Here is a 17,668-nt window from a genome sequence, read left to right on the forward strand (position 1 = left end):
AGCTGGGGTTGCCCATCAAAGTCTTTGGTTTCTCCCCATGTAGACCTTTCCACGGTGCTTGGATTTCCTCACAGGTGCAATAGCTGGGTTGTACCTGTGTACAGGTACTCCTTGGAAGACTGAGTATTCCAAGATACAGGAAATGAAAGCTGCCCATCTTTTAAGGCCTGGACTTGAAACTTCCTTTGTACTCCGTTGGTCAAAGCAGAGCGAGCTCTAATGAGTCTTCACCAGCTTGCCCCTCTCTGACCCACAAACCCAGGGCATCTAGATTAGAAATGGTCACCAAATCCATACCACTCTTCCCATTGAGAGGTGTGTCTCTGCTCCTTTGAATCTGGGCAGACTCACTCCTCACCTGACCCTCCTTGTGTTCTCTTCCTTTTCCTTTTTGGCCCTCTCTCTAGGTCACAGCTTGTTCTTAGGGTGGCCTTGTGTTCTCAGAGGTAGTCATACTTCTGAAGATCCTAGCTTACTTCCGTGGAGCTCCTTCTGGCTTGTAGAGTCTTTGCAAAATGTTTGCATGTGATCTTCATAATAGCCCAGTAAACCAGATTCTAGTCTTACTATTAGATGAAGAATGGTATTTTTGGAAGTACATTTCTTACCCAGCGTCACATTTCATCTTCGGAATATCTAAACCCTGTAGTGATTGATTACCCTTGTTCTGTTGGCCACTGGAATGTTGTACATGGATTAGTCTGGACCAGAGTTGCCTTGAGTTGATACAGGGAGCTGGCTATTTGCTGTAGCTGGCAGAGAGATCTTTAACAGGCTTACTCACCAGGGGAGCAAAGAGATTTTATTAGGAAAACAGGATTTTATCTGAGCGTATTTATCTGTGGAAAGCAGACCAGTTAGTAGCTGATTAACCTGTAGAAAAACAGATGAAAGTGTGTGACTCTTCATCCCAAACAGTCTTAACATCAGGGTTGTGTGGGGTGGGAGATCAGATCAGAAAGTCTGACTTCAGGGACTTCCTTGGTGGTCCGGTGGTTAAGACTTCACCTTCCAATGCAGGGGGTGTGGATTGGGTCCCTGGTTGGGGAGCTAAGTTCCCACATGCCTTGTGGCTAGAAAACCAAAACAGAAAACAGAAGCAATATTGTAACAAATTCAGTGAAGACTTTAAGAGTGGTCTACATTAAAAAAAAAAAAAAGAGAAAGCTTGACTTCATTCCTGGAGCTTTGGTTTCCCTATGTGTAAAACAGGATTGAAAGCCTTTACAGTAAAGGGTTTTTTTTTCAGACCGTTAAAATAACAATGTATAAATGTATAGGAAGGGGAGGGAAAAAAACTCTGGTGGTTCCTACCACTGAGGTACTCGCACGTGATTTTCTGCATTCATCAACAACAAGTATCCATGTCACATAGGCACACAGACATTTCAAACAGACCTGAAATCATGTTTTTTAACCTTTTTTACATTCACTGTACTTTTGAGTTTTCCTCCTTTGTTATTTAAGTATTCTCTGGGAGTGTAATTTTTAATGGCTGCCCAATAGTCTTGGAATGTTAGGAACATTTCAGATCTTGGTCGCAATGAGTCTTGTTGGGGTGACCTCCAAGTCATATCCGTCAACGTTGCTATCAGCCGAAGCAACACTTGCTCACCTCTTCCCAGGCGCCCTGCCTCCGCCCTTACCCCTCAGTCTGTTTTCCATACTGAGGCAAGAGACAGCTTCGTAAAGCTCGAGTATGCTCAGAACAGGCCTCCCAACGCCCCTGCACTTAGGATTAAGCCCTGTTTCACCTGGCTTCTGGACTCCTCTCTCCCCTTGCCCTTTGCCTGCCATGCCTCAGCACAGCAGCCCCTTTCTGCCCCACAGATACGCCAAGCTCAGGACCCGCCCACGCTGCTGGCTCCTTTTCTCTTCTGTCAGCATGGGTATAGCCACCTCTTCAGGCTCCATTTCAACATTGGAGCCCTTTTCCTCCACCCCAACGCAGGCAGATTTCTCAGGTCCTGTGGGGAGAGGTCCCACAGAAGCCAGTTTTGCCTTCGCTGGGCAGATCCGAAGCTGTTCCAAGTAGGCCATAGTATAAGTGACCCTCCTGACTTCCCTCAGGATTGGCGCCGGCTCCTTCAGGGTGCCTGTCCTCTGAGTTGAGTGACTGTAGGAATGGCTGAGGGCTTCCCAGGTGGCACTAGTGGTAAAGAACCTGCCTGCCAAATGCAGGAGACATGAGACGTGGCTTCAGACCCTGGGTCGGGAAGATCTGTTGGAGGAGGGCATGGCAACCCACTCCAGTATTCTGGTCTGGAGAATTCCACGGATGAAGGACCCCGGCAGGCTAGAGTCCATGGGGTTGCAAAGAGTTGGACATGACTGAAGTGACTGAGCACACATGCAAGCAGGAATGGCTGAGGAAGGCGATTATATGACAAGACCTTACAACCCCTCCTCTCTGGGGCGGTCAGAGGTCTTTGCGTCTCACGGAACGATTGGGCTGCGCCTCTAGGGCCCCCCGTTGGATGTCTCATTTTGGTAGTGCCCTTGAGGATTGCTTTTCATCCTTGCTTCCCTTCAGCCTCCTTGTCTGGAGACAATGTGGAATTTCTCCCAGCCCAAGATGTCGGCAGACTGGGAGCAGCCCTTCCTGGGACTGTGCTCTCAGCTCCTGGCATCGGCCCCCAATTGTTCCCTGCAGAACAATGGCCACTCTTTGGGGCCAGGAAGGGGAGCTCATGAAAGGAGCATTTCTTTGGATGCTTGAGAGCTTTGCGGCCACCCCGCCTGCGTGAGATGAACTGCAGTTTCTTCCTGTCTCAAGTGGGTGTTCCCTGGCTCTGAATGGCTCCCTTGTGAACAGGGCACACCGGGAAATGTGGGTTGGCGAAGGAAGGCATCCTTGGGGGTGGGTCGTCAGAATGGCATTTGCCCAGACACATCAGCTCAAATACTTACTGAATATATAGGCTTCTATGTTTTAGGGAAAGAAAAAATTACTGACGATGACTGAAAGAACATAACAGAGTGAAAATGGCTTGGAATTGATGAACTGATTCTGAGAATTTTACTAGTGGCTATAATTATGCTCAACTGTCCCGTACTTTGGGAGGAAAATGATGAAGTTTTGGATTTTTTTAGATGAGAACAGTTAATATCAGGTAAAATGCTTCGTAATTCAGACTAGAGGGACACCGATTAGGCTGGACAAGTTGTGTTCAACATGTGATCCCTGGCCTTGGCCTTTGTGGCATTGGATGTGCTTTGGTGTGAGCTTTGAATGTCATGCAGCAGGACCAATGATCGTGTTTCAGCAAAGTGTGTCCACCCTGGTTCCTTACCCTATGTGGGGGCAAAGCCTTGGCCCTTTGACCTCCAGTCAGAGACTCTTCCTGTTGGCATGTGCCATCTCCCCACAGCCTAGCCACATGACTGCCCATGTGTATCATTTGCAGAAGTTGAGCTTGGCCGCAGAGCAGATTTGTCTCATTGTCATAGTCCACGGCCAGACACGGGCTCACCCAGAATGTGAGTCAGTGCCATGAAGGGGGCAGGGGCCCAGAAACCGGAAGCTGAGTCCATCAGAAGAACTTATTTCCTTCCGCCCGAGCAGCACAGGAGCCCACCACACAGCCGCTTCATGTGCCAGTACCTTCAGGGTGTTGCCTGTGGTTCCCAGCCACAGACAAGGTGGTCTGTAGCATTTCTGGGGGGTGAGGGGCTGAAGGGTGTAGGAGCCAGTGACCAGGTCTGAGGGAAGGCAGGGGTTTAACCAGGGCAGGCTGCTCAGAGGTCCCAGCAGTATGGTGTCGCAGGGCAGCAGTTTGTGCCTCTGTGAAATGGGCCCCTGAGAACACCTTCTGCCGGCACATCGGTTGGGTATTCCAGGAAGGGCCCCGGCTGATCCCCTGGGGCTCTCCTGGCTCAGGGTGGTTGGAAGGTGCCAGAGGACCCCCCAGAATGTTTGTAGTGTCAGGGACTTCTTACCAAATGAGGAGAAGTTTCTGGATTATACTTAATTCCTAAGATCCCTCTTTGCTGGCCATCATCAGCCCCTCCAAGTGACATGAATATGAAAGTGCTCATCCATCTTTCTGGAGTCTTTGCTTGCCATGTGTAAATCCCGTAACACCTGCATGGATAAGATACCACCTGGTGGGTTCTGAATAATAAAACTTAGGTTTTCTTGGTTTTAGGAGCCAGTGATCATAAAAGTTAATTAGGCCCTAGTGAGAGTCCAGCTCCTCAGTTTTGTCTTTCAGTTCTGCCTAGCTCTGCGGCCCAGACTGTGGGCAGATACCTGCTCTTTGATGAAGGGCAAAGTAATAGAAACTCCTCTGCCCATTTGTTCTAGGTGTGGAAGGATACCGATTTGGGGTGAGAGACTCTACATGCGTTGCATGGTGTTTAACACAGGTCTTTTTTTCATACTGCATGCTTGACAGGCTTACTGTGCACGGGAAGGCACTAGATAAGCAATTGGAGAGAATGTCTGAGAACTGAACAGGAAGTTAGTTACTAATCATTTGCTAGTATAGACTGAGGCGTGACCAAAACCTACCCGTTTGGTAGTTCCCCAGTCCTTGGTCGTGCTGATTAATTGCGGGCATCACGGGCAGGTAATCTTTAGAACTCCTTGTGGGTCTGCTCAGGTTTTGTGATTTTGATTGAGTGATTTGATTCCAATGTTTTTAGATGTACTTTATTGATCAGGACCTGTAAAACTGGGTGTGTAGCTGTTCAAGATCTTGTTTTCCTCTGTGCTGGGCTTACCTTCCATCTCAGAAGCATGGTCTCTCAGGGTTGCTGAAACTGACAAGGTTTCTGTCTCTTTCTGGGTGACCTGTGATTTGGAGCCTGTGATGTCAAGTCAGGCTTCCTCCTGCAGTTTCTGCCTCCTGTTGCCATTACCTGAGATCTCCTTTCCAAGATGGCTGCTTTAAAAGGTCAGCAGGCCTTGCATTCCACAACTCTCAGGCTGTGCTGGTATTTAATGGTGGGGAGGGGAGGGCTGGGTGACTCGAAACCCTGGGGGAGTTCCATGTCCAGGACAGCCTGTCACCCTAAATACATGTGCTGCTGCTGTGAGCACTTCACACAGGGCTCTGATTCCTGCTTCTTGCCTGCCATTCCTAGCCTAGCAGCTCTTAGGGGTTAGTCGTGGCTGGCTGCAGTACAGTGAGGACAGAAATTTCTATACGAGTAAACGAAGGATTCCAAGGATCGTGCAATCTCATGTGCAAATGGGCCAGGATCAGTCGCACCCGTTTCAGACTTAGAGGAGGTAAGTGCTGGCTGTGGGATGTCACCCACAGTGGGTTCTCTCCACCCCTCTACCCCCTCGATGTTTTCATCCATTCTTAGCAAACAGGCCTTAACAGGTAAGTCCCTGAGGGTTCCCAGCCTTGGCCTGCTTCCCTTAGAGGGTCCTCGCTTCCTCTTCCTATGGCCTCTCCGCTCTCCTCTGATGCTTTGAGTTTCTGCTTTGGGCTATGAGCAGGGAGACAAGGCCTCAGTGTCTGCTGGGTCCGAGGCCAGTTGGGCAGGACGATAGGGGAGTGAAGCCTGGACACGCCCTGGACCCATTCCTGTGGCTGTGAGCCTCACAATGTGTGCTGTGTCCCCTCTCAGCCCAGAGGTGTGGGCAGGGAACCAGCACTGACAGAGTCCAGTGTGTGCCTGGCCCTGTGATCATACAAGGTTGGCATCTTCCCCCTGTTTTTAGATATGAGAAAACTGAGGCTGGATGAAGCCTGGAGCTGGGAGTCAGCCAAGAGCTCCTGAAGATGGGGCTTCCCCTTGGGTAGGGTGTTATTATAGAGATGCGTCCTGGCTTGTCATGGGCGCTGTGTCTCTGAGAAGGAACTTTCATATCCTGATTTACCCTCAGGCCTTAGGAGGAAAAGTGGTCTGGAACTGGGAAGTTTTGAAAGCTGGGGAGGATGTCCGGAGTTCCTGTGGACTGGGCTGGGGGGTCTCCTGCTTTGTCAAGGTAGAGGAGGTGTTGCATCTCAGGGCGTTTCCTCAACTGAGGGCCCTTGAGAGGGAGGGGCAGCCGGTGGAATCCCTGGAGATGTGGACACTGCCCGACCTTCAGGCATGTTCAGACTTCCCAGTTCAGGGACTCTCCCTAAAATGGCCTTGAAGACACAGAGGTGCCAGCTTACCTGTGTCTTGGCTAGGTTTCTTGTGGAACTTGGATTTGTTTTGCTTCCCATGGCCCCTCTATTAAAATGAATCAGTGCCAGCCAAAGTGCTGCCTGGATCTGATGCTTGCAGCACCAAGACGCTTCACCAAGACCTTAGTGCCTCTCCTTCCTGTTTGAAGGAGACCCACGACGCTGGGAACTGTTTGCTTTGGGCTCTTGATCCGGGAGGAACACCTGGCCTGTGGCCAGGGCTCTGGGACTCCGAGGAGTGAGAATTTGCAGAAGGGAAGGCAGGTGCAGGTTGGAGTGACTTGGCTGTTTTTCTGACTTGGCTTACCCCACATGTCTGTAAAGCTGTGGGTAGACCGTAGTGAAAGAATTCATTTCCATAACCAAAATAAAGCTACACAGTCTGCTCTTCCATCGCCCGGTTTGAGACTGAGCATTATAACTTGCTTTTTGGTAAAACCTGGGGTTTTCTTTAATGTTTGTTATTTATGTTAACACATTATTAACTGGTTAAAATGTTACTTGGCATAGTTTAAAGAAGACTGGCCGTGTGGGGAGTCTCGGCCAACCTGGGTTTATTCCTTGGAAATGTCTGACAGCAGAACTGTGGCTCTTGGGTTCAGCAGAATAAGAAGCGAGCAGGCAGGGTGGCTTGAGAAGGTGGGTGCCTTTCTCTGTCATAGACCGCCCTTACCTAACCGAGACGGACTTGAAAAAGCACTGGCACTGCTCACTCGTCTGTGCTGCTGGAACACACAGGGCTGGGCGCAGGCCTAACCGCCCGACCATGGAGGGCAGCCACTTGGCAGCCACCTGGAGCCTCTCCTGGTCTCTTGCCCCTGTTCCATCTTCTCTACAGGTGGCTCCTGCTTGGCTGCCTTCTCCCAGAGCTCCATTCTGGCCTTCCCTTTCTCCTTTTTCTGTCTTGCAGGTGTGCTCTCATCCCAGTGGTGGTCACTGGGATGGAGTGGGATTAGGAGAAATGGCCGTGGGTGGCCGGAGAGCTGGGTCTACACCCTGGCTCACCCACTGTCTTCCTCTCAGCCCCGCGGTCCCTGCCCCACCCCTGGGAAACATCATTCCATTTGGCCTTACACCTTTGCTTCACATTTTTCGCAATCTGGATCGTTCAGCCTTTGCTTTACATGTTTATGTATGGATGTGGTAGTTTTTGTATTTAGCGTACATGAACTGAAAAAATTTAAAGCACAGGGTTTTCAGTCAAAGCAGTTGTAATAAGTATTTTTGTAGCTAAAAAGATTGTAAGGGAAGAATATGTTTAGTATTTTCCATGGATTTGAAGACCCCTGTGTTTACAGTAAAATAACTATACAGTACATATATATACTGTATATAACTGTATACAGTAAAATATATATCTGATACTGGTTGTGTTTGCAGTGCACGGTGAGTGAAGAGATGGATGGTTCTTGTTGGTACATTAATTAGATGGAATGTGTTCACGACCCTCAGTGAACTCAGTGGTTTAGAGATTAGTCAGTAAAGGACAACTTCTGATAATGTTATGTGTCCTCTCATGGCTTGTTTGCTGGAGGTGGGAAATCTCTTTAGAAGCGGGGTAAACTTCGGGTCTCTGATAAGGCTGATGGAATGGCGTGCCGCCTGGACATCCACCTGGGGCCCAGCTGGGAAGAGCACGTACAAGTTCAGGGTCTCCTCCCCAACCATTTACCCACCTGGCTAATTAGAAGGAGGAAGCCAAAAAAGGAGGAAGCCTGAGGAACCAGGGCCCCTGGGGAACCCAGCAGACACAGCTCTGGCCTTCCTGCCACAGGGAGGGAAGCCTGTTAAGGTGTCCCTCTCCTGAGAAACAGTAACCACGAAGGGCAGTCCCTGGGCCGAGGCTGGCAGTGAGACATACCGTCTGTTGGCCAGTGTGTCTCTGCACTGGATGGACAGGACAGTGGAGCTGAGTGCCTTGAGGCAGACCAGAGAGTGGGTCCCCCTTTCTTGCACGGGGTGCAGGAGCGGGTATTTCCCAAAGGTGAGAGGAGTCAGAGGTGGGACCTGGACAAGAGGTGAGTCTCGTTTCCCTCTTGTCAGCTGACATGGAAGTTTTTATGGTGGCATTCCCTTGGGGGGCTTTACATAGTACCAGTCACGTTGCAGTGGAAGAGGACTTCGGGCCTGAGATAAGTCTGGGAGGTGCTGCTGGGTGGAAAAGGGGATGAATTCCCGAGGCCTGCTTCTGTGCTCTGGCTTTCCAAGGGCAGAGGTGAGCTCCGTGTATTTCCCAAACGAAGCTGACTACAGAACTCTCTTTGAGAGAGACCAGAGGTCCTTGGGATGCCTTTGGTAAACACTTCTTAGAGCCATTGTTTCTATTCCCCCCTCTCTGGGCATGGCAGTTTTGCTTTAGATTTGAAAAGCAGGGTTAATAGGGACATCAGCTACAGCTAACCAGATGTGCCCCACTGCACTGGAATGTAACATGGCATTTGTAAAATGAGTCACTTGGGAGCACTGAGCTGTCCCTGCACCCCACTGTATTTCTGCTTCTGGGCAGGATAGGCACTCCAGGCCAAGGATAGGACGTGAGCAAAGTTGTGGTGTCTGTGGAGGGCCGGGAAGGAAGTCTGAGGTGAGGGTGGAAAGGAGTGCTGAGGAAGGAGACCCTCGGCCTTGATCCTGCAGGCAGAATGGGTGAGTAGGTGGCTGGCATGTCACTGGTATAAAAGCCTGCAACATTCTTGAGCTCTGTGGCATCAGTCCTATGCCAGCACTGCCACCCCCCACTGTGTGACTATCTTGGGCGAGTCATTGGCCTTCCACACTAGCCCAGCAGGCGGCCCCAGTCTTTTGTGACAGGTGAAGCGGAGGTGGTTCCTCCAGCAGGCATTCTGAACTGTACCTCAGGCCCGCCCCACAGCCTCGACCCCTTGTTAACTGTTGTGATCACATTATGCAGAGAGCGCAGCGACTAACACACTGATGTCTCCCGTAGGTATCAGCCGCAGGGAAGGAGGCCTTACCGTCCTGGCTGCACTGGGACCCGCAGAGCCACTCCCTGGAGGGTCTCCCCCTGGACACTGATAAGGGGGTGCATTACATTTCAGTCAGCGCTGCACGACTTGGGGCCAATGGGAGCCACGTGCCCCAGACTTCCAGCGTGTTCTCTATCGAGGTCTACCCTGAAGACCACAGTGAGCTGCAGTCGGTGCGGGCGGCCTCACCAGATCCCGGCGAGTTGGGGTCCTCAGTCTGTGCTGCCGATGAGCCTGTGACCGTCCTGACAGTCATTCTGGATGCTGACCTCACCAAGATGAGCCCAAAGCAAAGGATCGACCTGCTGCAGCGGATGCAGGGCTTCTCTGAAGTGGAGCTGCACAGCATGAAGCTGGTGCCCGTGGTAAACAACAGACTGTTTGACATGTCGGCTTTCATGGCGGGCCCAGGCAATGCAAAGAAGGTGGTGGAGAACGGGGCCCTGCTCTCCTGGAAGTTGGGCTGCGCCCTGAACCAGAACAGTGTGCCTGACATTCGTGGCTTGGAGGTCCCCGCCCGGGAGGGCGCCATGTCCGCACAGCTCGGCTACCCTGTGGTGGGCTGGCACATCGCCAATAAGAAACCCCCCCTCCCCAAACGCATCCGGAGGCAGATCCACGCCACGCCCACACCTGTCACGGCCATTGGGCCCCCCACCACGGCCATCCAGGAGCCACCGTCCAGAATTGTGCCCACACCCACGTCTCCAGCCATTGCTCCTCCAACCGAGACCACGGCTCCTCCGGTCAGGGACCCTATTCCTGGGAAGCCCACAGTCACCATTCGGACTCGAGGTGCCATTATTCAGACCCCAACCCTTGGCCCCATCCAGCCCACTCGGGTGTCAGAAGTTGGCACCACGGTTCCCAGCCAGATCCGCCCAACAGTGACCATTCCTGGCTACGTGGAGCCCACGGCAGTCATCACCCCTCCCACGACGACCACCAAGAAGCCACGAGTGTCCACACCCAGACCAGCCACACCTTCTACTGACTCCTCTACCACCACCACTCGAAGGCCGACCAAGAAGCCACGGACACCCCGACCGGTGCCCCGGGGCACCACCAAGGCGCCCATCACCAGACTGGAAACCGCCTCCCCGCCGACGCGCATCCGCACCACCACCAGTGGGGTACCCCGTGGAGGGGAACCCAACCAGCGCCCGGAGCTGAAGAACCACATCGACAGGGTAGATGCCTGGGTCGGCACCTACTTTGAGGTGAAGATCCCATCAGACACCTTCTACGACAATGAGGACACCACCACTGATAAGCTGAAGTTGACCCTGAAGCTTCGGGAGCAGCAGCTGGTAGGCGAGAAGTCGTGGGTGCAGTTCAACAGCAACAGCCAGCTCATGTATGGCCTGCCAGACAGCAGCCACGTGGGCAAGCATGAGTACTTCATGCACGCCACGGACAAGGGGGGCCTGTCGGCGGTGGATGCCTTTGAGATCCATGTCCACAGGCGCCCGCAGGGGGACAAGGCTCCTGCACGCTTCAAGGCTAAGTTGACAGGTGACCCCGCAGCCGTGACGAACGACATTCACAAGAAGATTGCCCTGGTGAAGAAGCTGGCCTTTGCCTTTGGGGACCGCAACTGCAGCACCATCACCCTGCAGAACATCACCCGGGGCTCCATTGTGGTGGAGTGGACCAACAATACCCTGCCCCTCGAGCCATGCCCCAAGGAGCAGATCACGGCGCTGAGCCGGAGGATCGCCGAGGATGATGGGAAGCCTCGAGCCGCCTTTGCCAACGCACTGGAGCCCGACTTCCAGGCCATGAGCATCACAGTGACGGGCTCTGGCAGCTGCCGGCATCTTCAGTTTGTCCCAGTGGCACCGCCCAGGAGGGTGCCGTCAGAGGCACCAGCCACGGAGGTGCCAGACCGGGACCCTGAGAAGAGCAGTGAGGACGACGTGTACTTGCACACGGTCATCCCAGCCGTGGTGGTGGCGGCCATCCTGCTCATCGCGGGCATCATTGCCATGATCTGCTACCGCAAGAAGCGGAAGGGCAAGCTCACCCTGGAGGACCAAGCCACCTTCATCAAGAAGGGGGTGCCCATCATCTTTGCGGACGAGCTAGATGACTCCAAGCCCCCTCCCTCCTCCAGCATGCCACTGATCCTGCAGGAGGAGAAAGCCCCCCTCCCCCCTCCCGAGTACCCTAACCAGGGCGTGCCCGAGACCACTCCCCTGAACCAGGACACCGTGGGAGAGTACGCACCCCTGCGGGATGAGGATCCCAGCGCGCCACCCTACCAGCCCCCACCGCCCTTCACAGCCCCCATGGAGGGCAAGGGCTCCCGGCCCAAGAACATGACCCCCTACCGGTCGCCCCCTCCCTACGTGCCCCCTTAACCCACAAGCGCCTGGGTGGAGGTAGGGGTAGGGCAGGGCCCTGGAGACCACACGGTGTTGTCTGTGGAGACCGGTGGCCTGCAGACCATCGCCCACTGGGAGCTGACACCTGACCTAGCACACACTGACACACACACGGGGCCTGGACAAGCCCGCCCTCTCTGGTCCTCCTAAACCCCAAAGCCGCTGGAGAGACTTTGGGGACTTTTTTTTCCTTTTAATTTTTGCCTAACAGCTTCTTGTTTGTTCATAGAAAATCCTTTGCTGCGTTTTTTGAAGGCCGGCTGGCTCTGAAAGCACCGTTTGGAGTAGAGGTAGATGAGGGAGCGAGGAACCGCGAATGAACTTGCAGGCAGTGCTGGGCGGCCTCCCGGCGGCTCTGCGTTTTGCCTTTAACACTAACTGAACTGTTTTTTTCTATTCACGTGTGTCTAGCTGCAGGATGTAACATGGAAAACAGTAGCTAAAGATTAAATTCAGAGGACTTTCAGACGTTAAGGTTAAGTTTTTACATTTAATCTGCTGTTTACCTAAACTTGTATGTATCATTTGGGGGTGGGTATGGGAAATTGCTTTGCTAAAAATAAGCTCCCGGGGTGTTTCAAACTTAAGAGAAGACCAAGGGACAGTATTTTTTATCAAAGGAATCCTATTTTTTCACACTACGTAAACTTGGTTGCTCTGATACCCCAGAGAGCCCGCCTGGGGGCCTCCTGGCCCTGGCTCAGGGGCCAGGGCCCTGGTGCTGGGCTTGCTGTCCCACCGTTGCCAGGGGCTGGAAGCTGGAGGGGGCCTCTTAGGCCAAGGACATCCACAATCCCACCCCATGCACGCTAGCGGCCCACCACCAAGGGGTCTTCATTTCCATGGAAAGGGGACTCCCAAGAGGCGGCGGTGGCCGTGGCCCCCAACCTAGGTGCTCCAGGGTGGGCCAGCTGCTCGTGGGGACGGCGGGGGAGGTCGAGGAACTCGACCACATCAATCCGTTTTCTTTTATCCTTCTTCTGTGTGTGGTTTCTTCCCCCCCCACAAGGAATATCATGGTTTCTGAAACACTCAGTGGGGGACATTTTGGTGAAGATGCAATATTTTTATGTCATGTGATGCTCTTTCCTCACTTGACCTTGGCCACTTTGTCCCAACAGTCCACAGCCCCACCCTGACCCACATCACCCCTCTTCTCTGGCGCTCCAGTCCCAGGCCTCGGGCCTGAACAGCTGGGCAAGGTCTGGTGGCTGGGGAGGAGTGCCAGCAATAGTTCATAGTAAAAAATCTGTGGGCTCTCGAAGCTAATTTTTTACTAAAGTTTTTATACAGCCTCAAATTGTTTTATTAAAAAAGATTAAAAACGGTGATGCTTACAGCAGTTTGTACAAGCTCTTAGTGTTGATTCCATGGGACTGACGGCTTTGCTCATTTTGATCCCCCCCCCTTTCCTAATGATTTAAATTCCAGAATCACACTGGGGCTCCTTTTGCCTTTTTTAGCAGAACGTCCGTCCATCCATCCGCATCTCTGTCCCGTGACTCAGGGGCACCCACTCAGCTTTGATTCTCCTCCTTTGGAAGAAACTGTTTTGAGCAGGACTTCTTGATGTCTGAGAGTTATTTTGGGTACCTTTTAGGGAGGAATGCCTTTTGCAATAATGTGTCCCTTCCGTGATCAAGGGCGGGTGGGTGGACCCAGGCTCCCTGTGCACATCAAGCAGCCACTTCTAAGCCATATTGACCGTTTTGCAGAGGATTCGCGTGTGCTGCCTCAGGACGGGAGGGATGGTCAGAGTGGACGGGTCTTCACCCTGCCCTTCTCTGGAGGGCGTTCCACTTTGCACCTCCTCTCACAGGGCCCAGCCTCTCTCTCCTGCCTGGCCCGCTGGTGGGGTGAGCAGTGACCCTGGTGGGTGGAGCCTGTAGTGAGGGCTCAGTGGACCTGTGATGACTGGCCCTTGTGCCTCCATGTCCTGATACAAGCTGGAGTTCCCCCAGTGCCCCAGAGTCAGGAGTGCAAGCTGGGTCTGACCTGGTGGGATGATTTTTTTTTATGACCTCGCCAAAAAAATAAACAATTTCCAGTGTTCCAGGTGAGGGCTTTGAAAGGCCTTCCAAATAAGCTCCGTTGCCCCTAGCAACCCCACCATTGGGCATTGCCACGCAGAGATGTGGCTGGCCCAGAATGGCCTGTTGCCATAGCAACAGGAGGCAATGGGGCAGTGAACAGAATAACAACAACAACAATGCCCTTGCAGGCAGCCTCCTCCCCTGAGCGCCTGGCTGGCAATGGTCTTTGGACTCTGTGAGACAGAGAGCCAATCTCACATTCAAGTGTTCACCAACCACTGACGTGTTTTTATTTCCTTCTATATGATTTTAAGATGTGTTTTCTGCATTCTGTATAGAAACATATCGAACTAAATAAAAGCAGTGTCTTTATTACAATGCCATTGCCTCCAAGCATCTATTTCCCTGGCCCCTACACAACTTGAGTATAGGGTGGGACTGGAGTCCATGTGACAGAGGGAAAGAGGGGGCCTGGCTAGGCCCACTCAGAGGCGGCCTTTGAGCAGCTATCTGGATAGCCTTCACATCCTTAGCATTTCTGTGCCTCTGAGAGGGGTGGTGGTTGGCACCGGAAGTTCTGGCAACCAGTGAGCCCTCCCTAGCACCTCCTCTGCCTAAACCAGCTGAGACATAGCTTGTGCATCAGTTTCCTCATCTGTAGTTGTGGGGTGGGGGAAAGAATAGGCAGGAAAACCCAATGAGACTGGGTGGGAGGGGAGGATGGTGCAAGAGGTCTTACTAGAGGTCTGCCCCAGAGTGGGTCCCAGGCAGGGGTCTCTCAGGCTGGGCCCCTTGCCCACCACCTTGTGACTGGCCAAACCTCCCAGGGAGTCTCCAGGCAGTTTGACCTTGGCCTTGAGTGGGGAGAAGGGGAGGGTGGTTTCTGGCCAGGCTGTTCTACCCTCTTTGGGCCTATGGTTATAGTTTCTGTGGGCCTGCCCCATAAGTGCCCCGCCGGGGGTGGATAGGCCAGCTGGGTAGGCTTAGTATGACTTAGTGCCCAGGAAGGGCCAGGTTGTCCGAGGACACTGCCCAGGCCGTGGGAGGCAGGGGATACAACAGCTGCGTCTTCAGAGGCAGGATCAGGGGCCATTGGTCACAGAACAACTGGTGCCTCTTCTGGGCTCACTCCCACCGCCACAGGCCCCTCACCACCGACACTCCCCAGGCTGCTGCTCTGCTCACAACCTTCAAGATCCATTGCTGAGACTGGTCCTATGTTGCAGCTAGAACTCAGTCCCAGAGCAGGGAGTTGAGGGTCAGACAACTACTTGGAGGAATGTAAAAGTGTTAGTTGCTCAGTCGTGTTCAACTCTTTGTAACCCTATGGAATGTAGCCCGCCAGGCTCCTCCATCCATGGAACTGTCCAGGCAAGAATACTGGAGTGGGTTGCCATTTCCTTCTCCAGGGGATCTTCCCAACCCAGGGACTGAACCTGCATCTGCACTGCAGGCAGATTCTTCACCTTCTGAGCCAGCAGTGCCTCATACTAAATATCACACTGATAAATTCCAGGAAAGAGTTCAGAGACATATACCTCACCCCAGGACTCAGCAGCAGGGGCCTAGGAAATGACCCTGCCCTTTGCTCTCTTGGCCTCAGGAAATTCTGCTTAATGTTTAACCTAAAGCCACTGGGTTGAGTGGACTCACTGTCTTGGAAAGGGATTTCTGGTTTCAGCCCAGAACAGTAAGATAGCCGGGTGGGTGCCAGAGAAGCCACAAGTTTCTCCTGCCTCAGCCCTGCCTTCCTCTCCTTTAGGGATGTCTGATCTTGGCCTGGCGGGCCCCCGCCCCACCGCACTCCTGCCAGATCTCTGTGGCTTCACCTTGGTGGTGAAGGGACCATCTACTCAGGTTTTTTTCAAGCTGGAGCGGGTGGTGTAGGGCAGAGGCAGGAAAAAAAAGATACGTAAGGGAGAGGGAGCTGTCTGGCCTACAGAAATCAGCCTTCCCCTCTGCCTCTGACCCAGGGCAATTTCCTAGGATCCGTCGGGCCTGCTTTCCCCATCTGTAAGATAGGACAGTGATGGTCTCCAAGGGATTCTGAGAAATCCTGGGAACCGTGGGGTGGAGTCGGAATAACAAGTCACCCCCAGTGCATCTGTCTCTAGAAAAGGCAGGGAATTCAAGCAAGGCTAGAAGACTCTTCATCTCTCCTGATGTAAAGGCACTGCCTCAGGCCAGGCCTGGGTCCTGGCGTTGGCTGCAGAATACTAGGGTGTCTAAGAGCTCCTGGCCAGCCTTGTCTAGAACATCACCACTTCGGTGAGGACTGGAGGCTCCCCAAGACTCACCTTGTTCCCCACAGGCAGAAAAGTCTCCTACAAGAAACACTTCTCTGGCTCCTCTAAAGCATGGAAGGCCCCACTCAGGCCCCACTCACCTTTCAAAGGTGCGCTTCACTCTTCTCTTAAAAATACGGATCGGCTAAAGTTTTTATGCTAACACTTTCTGCTATGTTTCCGTTCTGAATCCACCATCTCAAGGGCAAGGGTCCAGGTACTGTTCAGTTCAATTCAGTTCAGTCGCTCAATCGTGTCCGACTCTTTGCGACCCCATGAATCACAGCACGCCAGGCCTCCCTGTCCATCACCAACTCCCGGAGTTCACCCAAACTCATGTCCATTGAGTCAGTGATGCCATCCAGCCATCTCATTCTCTGTCGTCCCCTTCTCCTCCCGCCCCCAATCCTTCCCAGCATCAGACTCTTTTCCAGTGAGTCAACTCGTCGCATGAGGTGGCCAAAGTATTGCAGTTTCAGCTTTAGCATCAGTCCTTCCAATGAACACCCAGGATTGATCTCCTTTGTGGCCAGCAGAACAGATTCAATTCTAAGTAGGTTCCCCGCCCCCCTCCCCAGATTGTAAAATTTTGTTCCTATGGTAGAGCAGCAACAAATTATTTGAAGCCCCTTCCCCTCACCCCAGAAGACAGGGGCACCCTTTTCCTTATGAGGATGCTAGCAGACCCAGAGAAGGTAGGGCAAGAGATTCAAAGTGAGGGTTCCCATCCGCTGGAAGTGGGGTGCTCCTGCACCTGCAGGCAGCATGGAGACGGCCACTGGGGTGCTTGCTAGCCCCTCTGCTCTCAGCTTCAGTGGTGGTGACCCTAGAATCATAGCTGAGATGGGGCGAAGTTGGTCTGTTTGTGTCCCTGTGAAGACTCTGTGTGTCCAGGAGGTGCCCCTGGGTGGCTTCTGGGCGGTCGGAGGGGCAGCTCCCGACCTTGGTAGTGATTTAGGTGTGTGAGAGCCAACTGCCAGGCCCTCTGGGCCAAAGAGGAGGGACAGTGTCCACTGGCTCCCAGGAGGTGGCGCCACAGGCCGGAGTAAGCCTGACAGCAATGGGCAAGTCAGACTGGGGGCGGGGTTAAGTCACAGCTGGTTGGGGGAGATTCTGGGAGCTGGGAGAGGCTGGCTGTGGGAGGGTGGAACCCCACCTAGGGCAGGGCCAAGACGGGCAGGGCCAAGGCGGCCAGGGCCAAGGCGGCCAGGGATTGGACCAAGGTCTCCAGGAGGGCTAAGGGGATAGGTAGGGCCTAACCCCGAGGGTACTCTTGTCTTGCGTCCTCCTCATGGCGTTGCAGCCCCAGGTCATAGAGGGCAAAGCCCAGGTTTGGATTTGCCAAAATGGCTGGGAATTGAGGCCGGGTCAGTCTGCTTCTTTTCCAGGGATCACACCCTATTTCCTTCGGCACTTTTGTTGCCCAAGGTCAGGGGAAAGAAAGGTGAAGAAAGGGGCTGGCTCCAGCCCACAATAGCAGGGGTGGGGAGGTCCTGTGGGAGGTGGCAGCCGCTTGTCCCTGGGTGTGCCTGGGGGAGAGGACCAGCTTGGTCCTGAATGCACTCGCCCTCAGGGAACACATGCCTGGGCTTGGGGGATGCGGAAGGGGGTGGAGTCCTCCTCTTGTTTGAGGAGTAGTGGGGAGGCCAGTTCTGCGTCCCTGTGTCCACTACAGCGATTAGAGTGCAAATGGGAGATGGAGGAGCATCCGCTGTGACCCCAGTGGCTCTGACTCAGCAGCCACTGCGCCTCCTGAGGCCAGGCCTGGATCCCAGGCCTCTCCTCAGAGAGGCCCTGGGCCAGGAGGGGCTAGGAGAGGGACACAGCTACCCCGTGAGCCCCAGGAAG

The 17,668-nt window shown here is 53.4% G+C and overlaps 1 protein-coding gene across 3 annotated transcripts in view; it reads left to right on the forward strand.

Moving 5' to 3' along the window:
• DAG1 (dystroglycan 1) overlaps positions 1 to 13,913 on the forward strand; it is a 49,134-nt gene extending 35,221 nt beyond the window's left edge. For all 3 annotated transcript variants that reach the window (XM_055413834.2, XM_055413835.2, XM_055413836.2), the window contains exon 3: positions 9,076 to 13,913. In XM_055413834.2, the coding sequence (XP_055269809.1) occupies positions 9,076 to 11,478 (2,403 nt within the window). In that variant the 3' untranslated portion in view covers positions 11,479 to 13,913. The remainder of the gene's footprint in view (positions 1 to 9,075) is intronic.
• The last annotated feature ends 3,755 nt before the right edge of the window (positions 13,914 to 17,668 follow it).

Source organism: Moschus berezovskii, chromosome 24 (assembly GCF_049115385.1).
Source record: "Moschus berezovskii isolate FMDL1 chromosome 24, NW_MosBer_1.0, whole genome shotgun sequence".
Lineage (NCBI taxonomy): Eukaryota > Metazoa > Chordata > Mammalia > Artiodactyla > Moschidae > Moschus > Moschus berezovskii.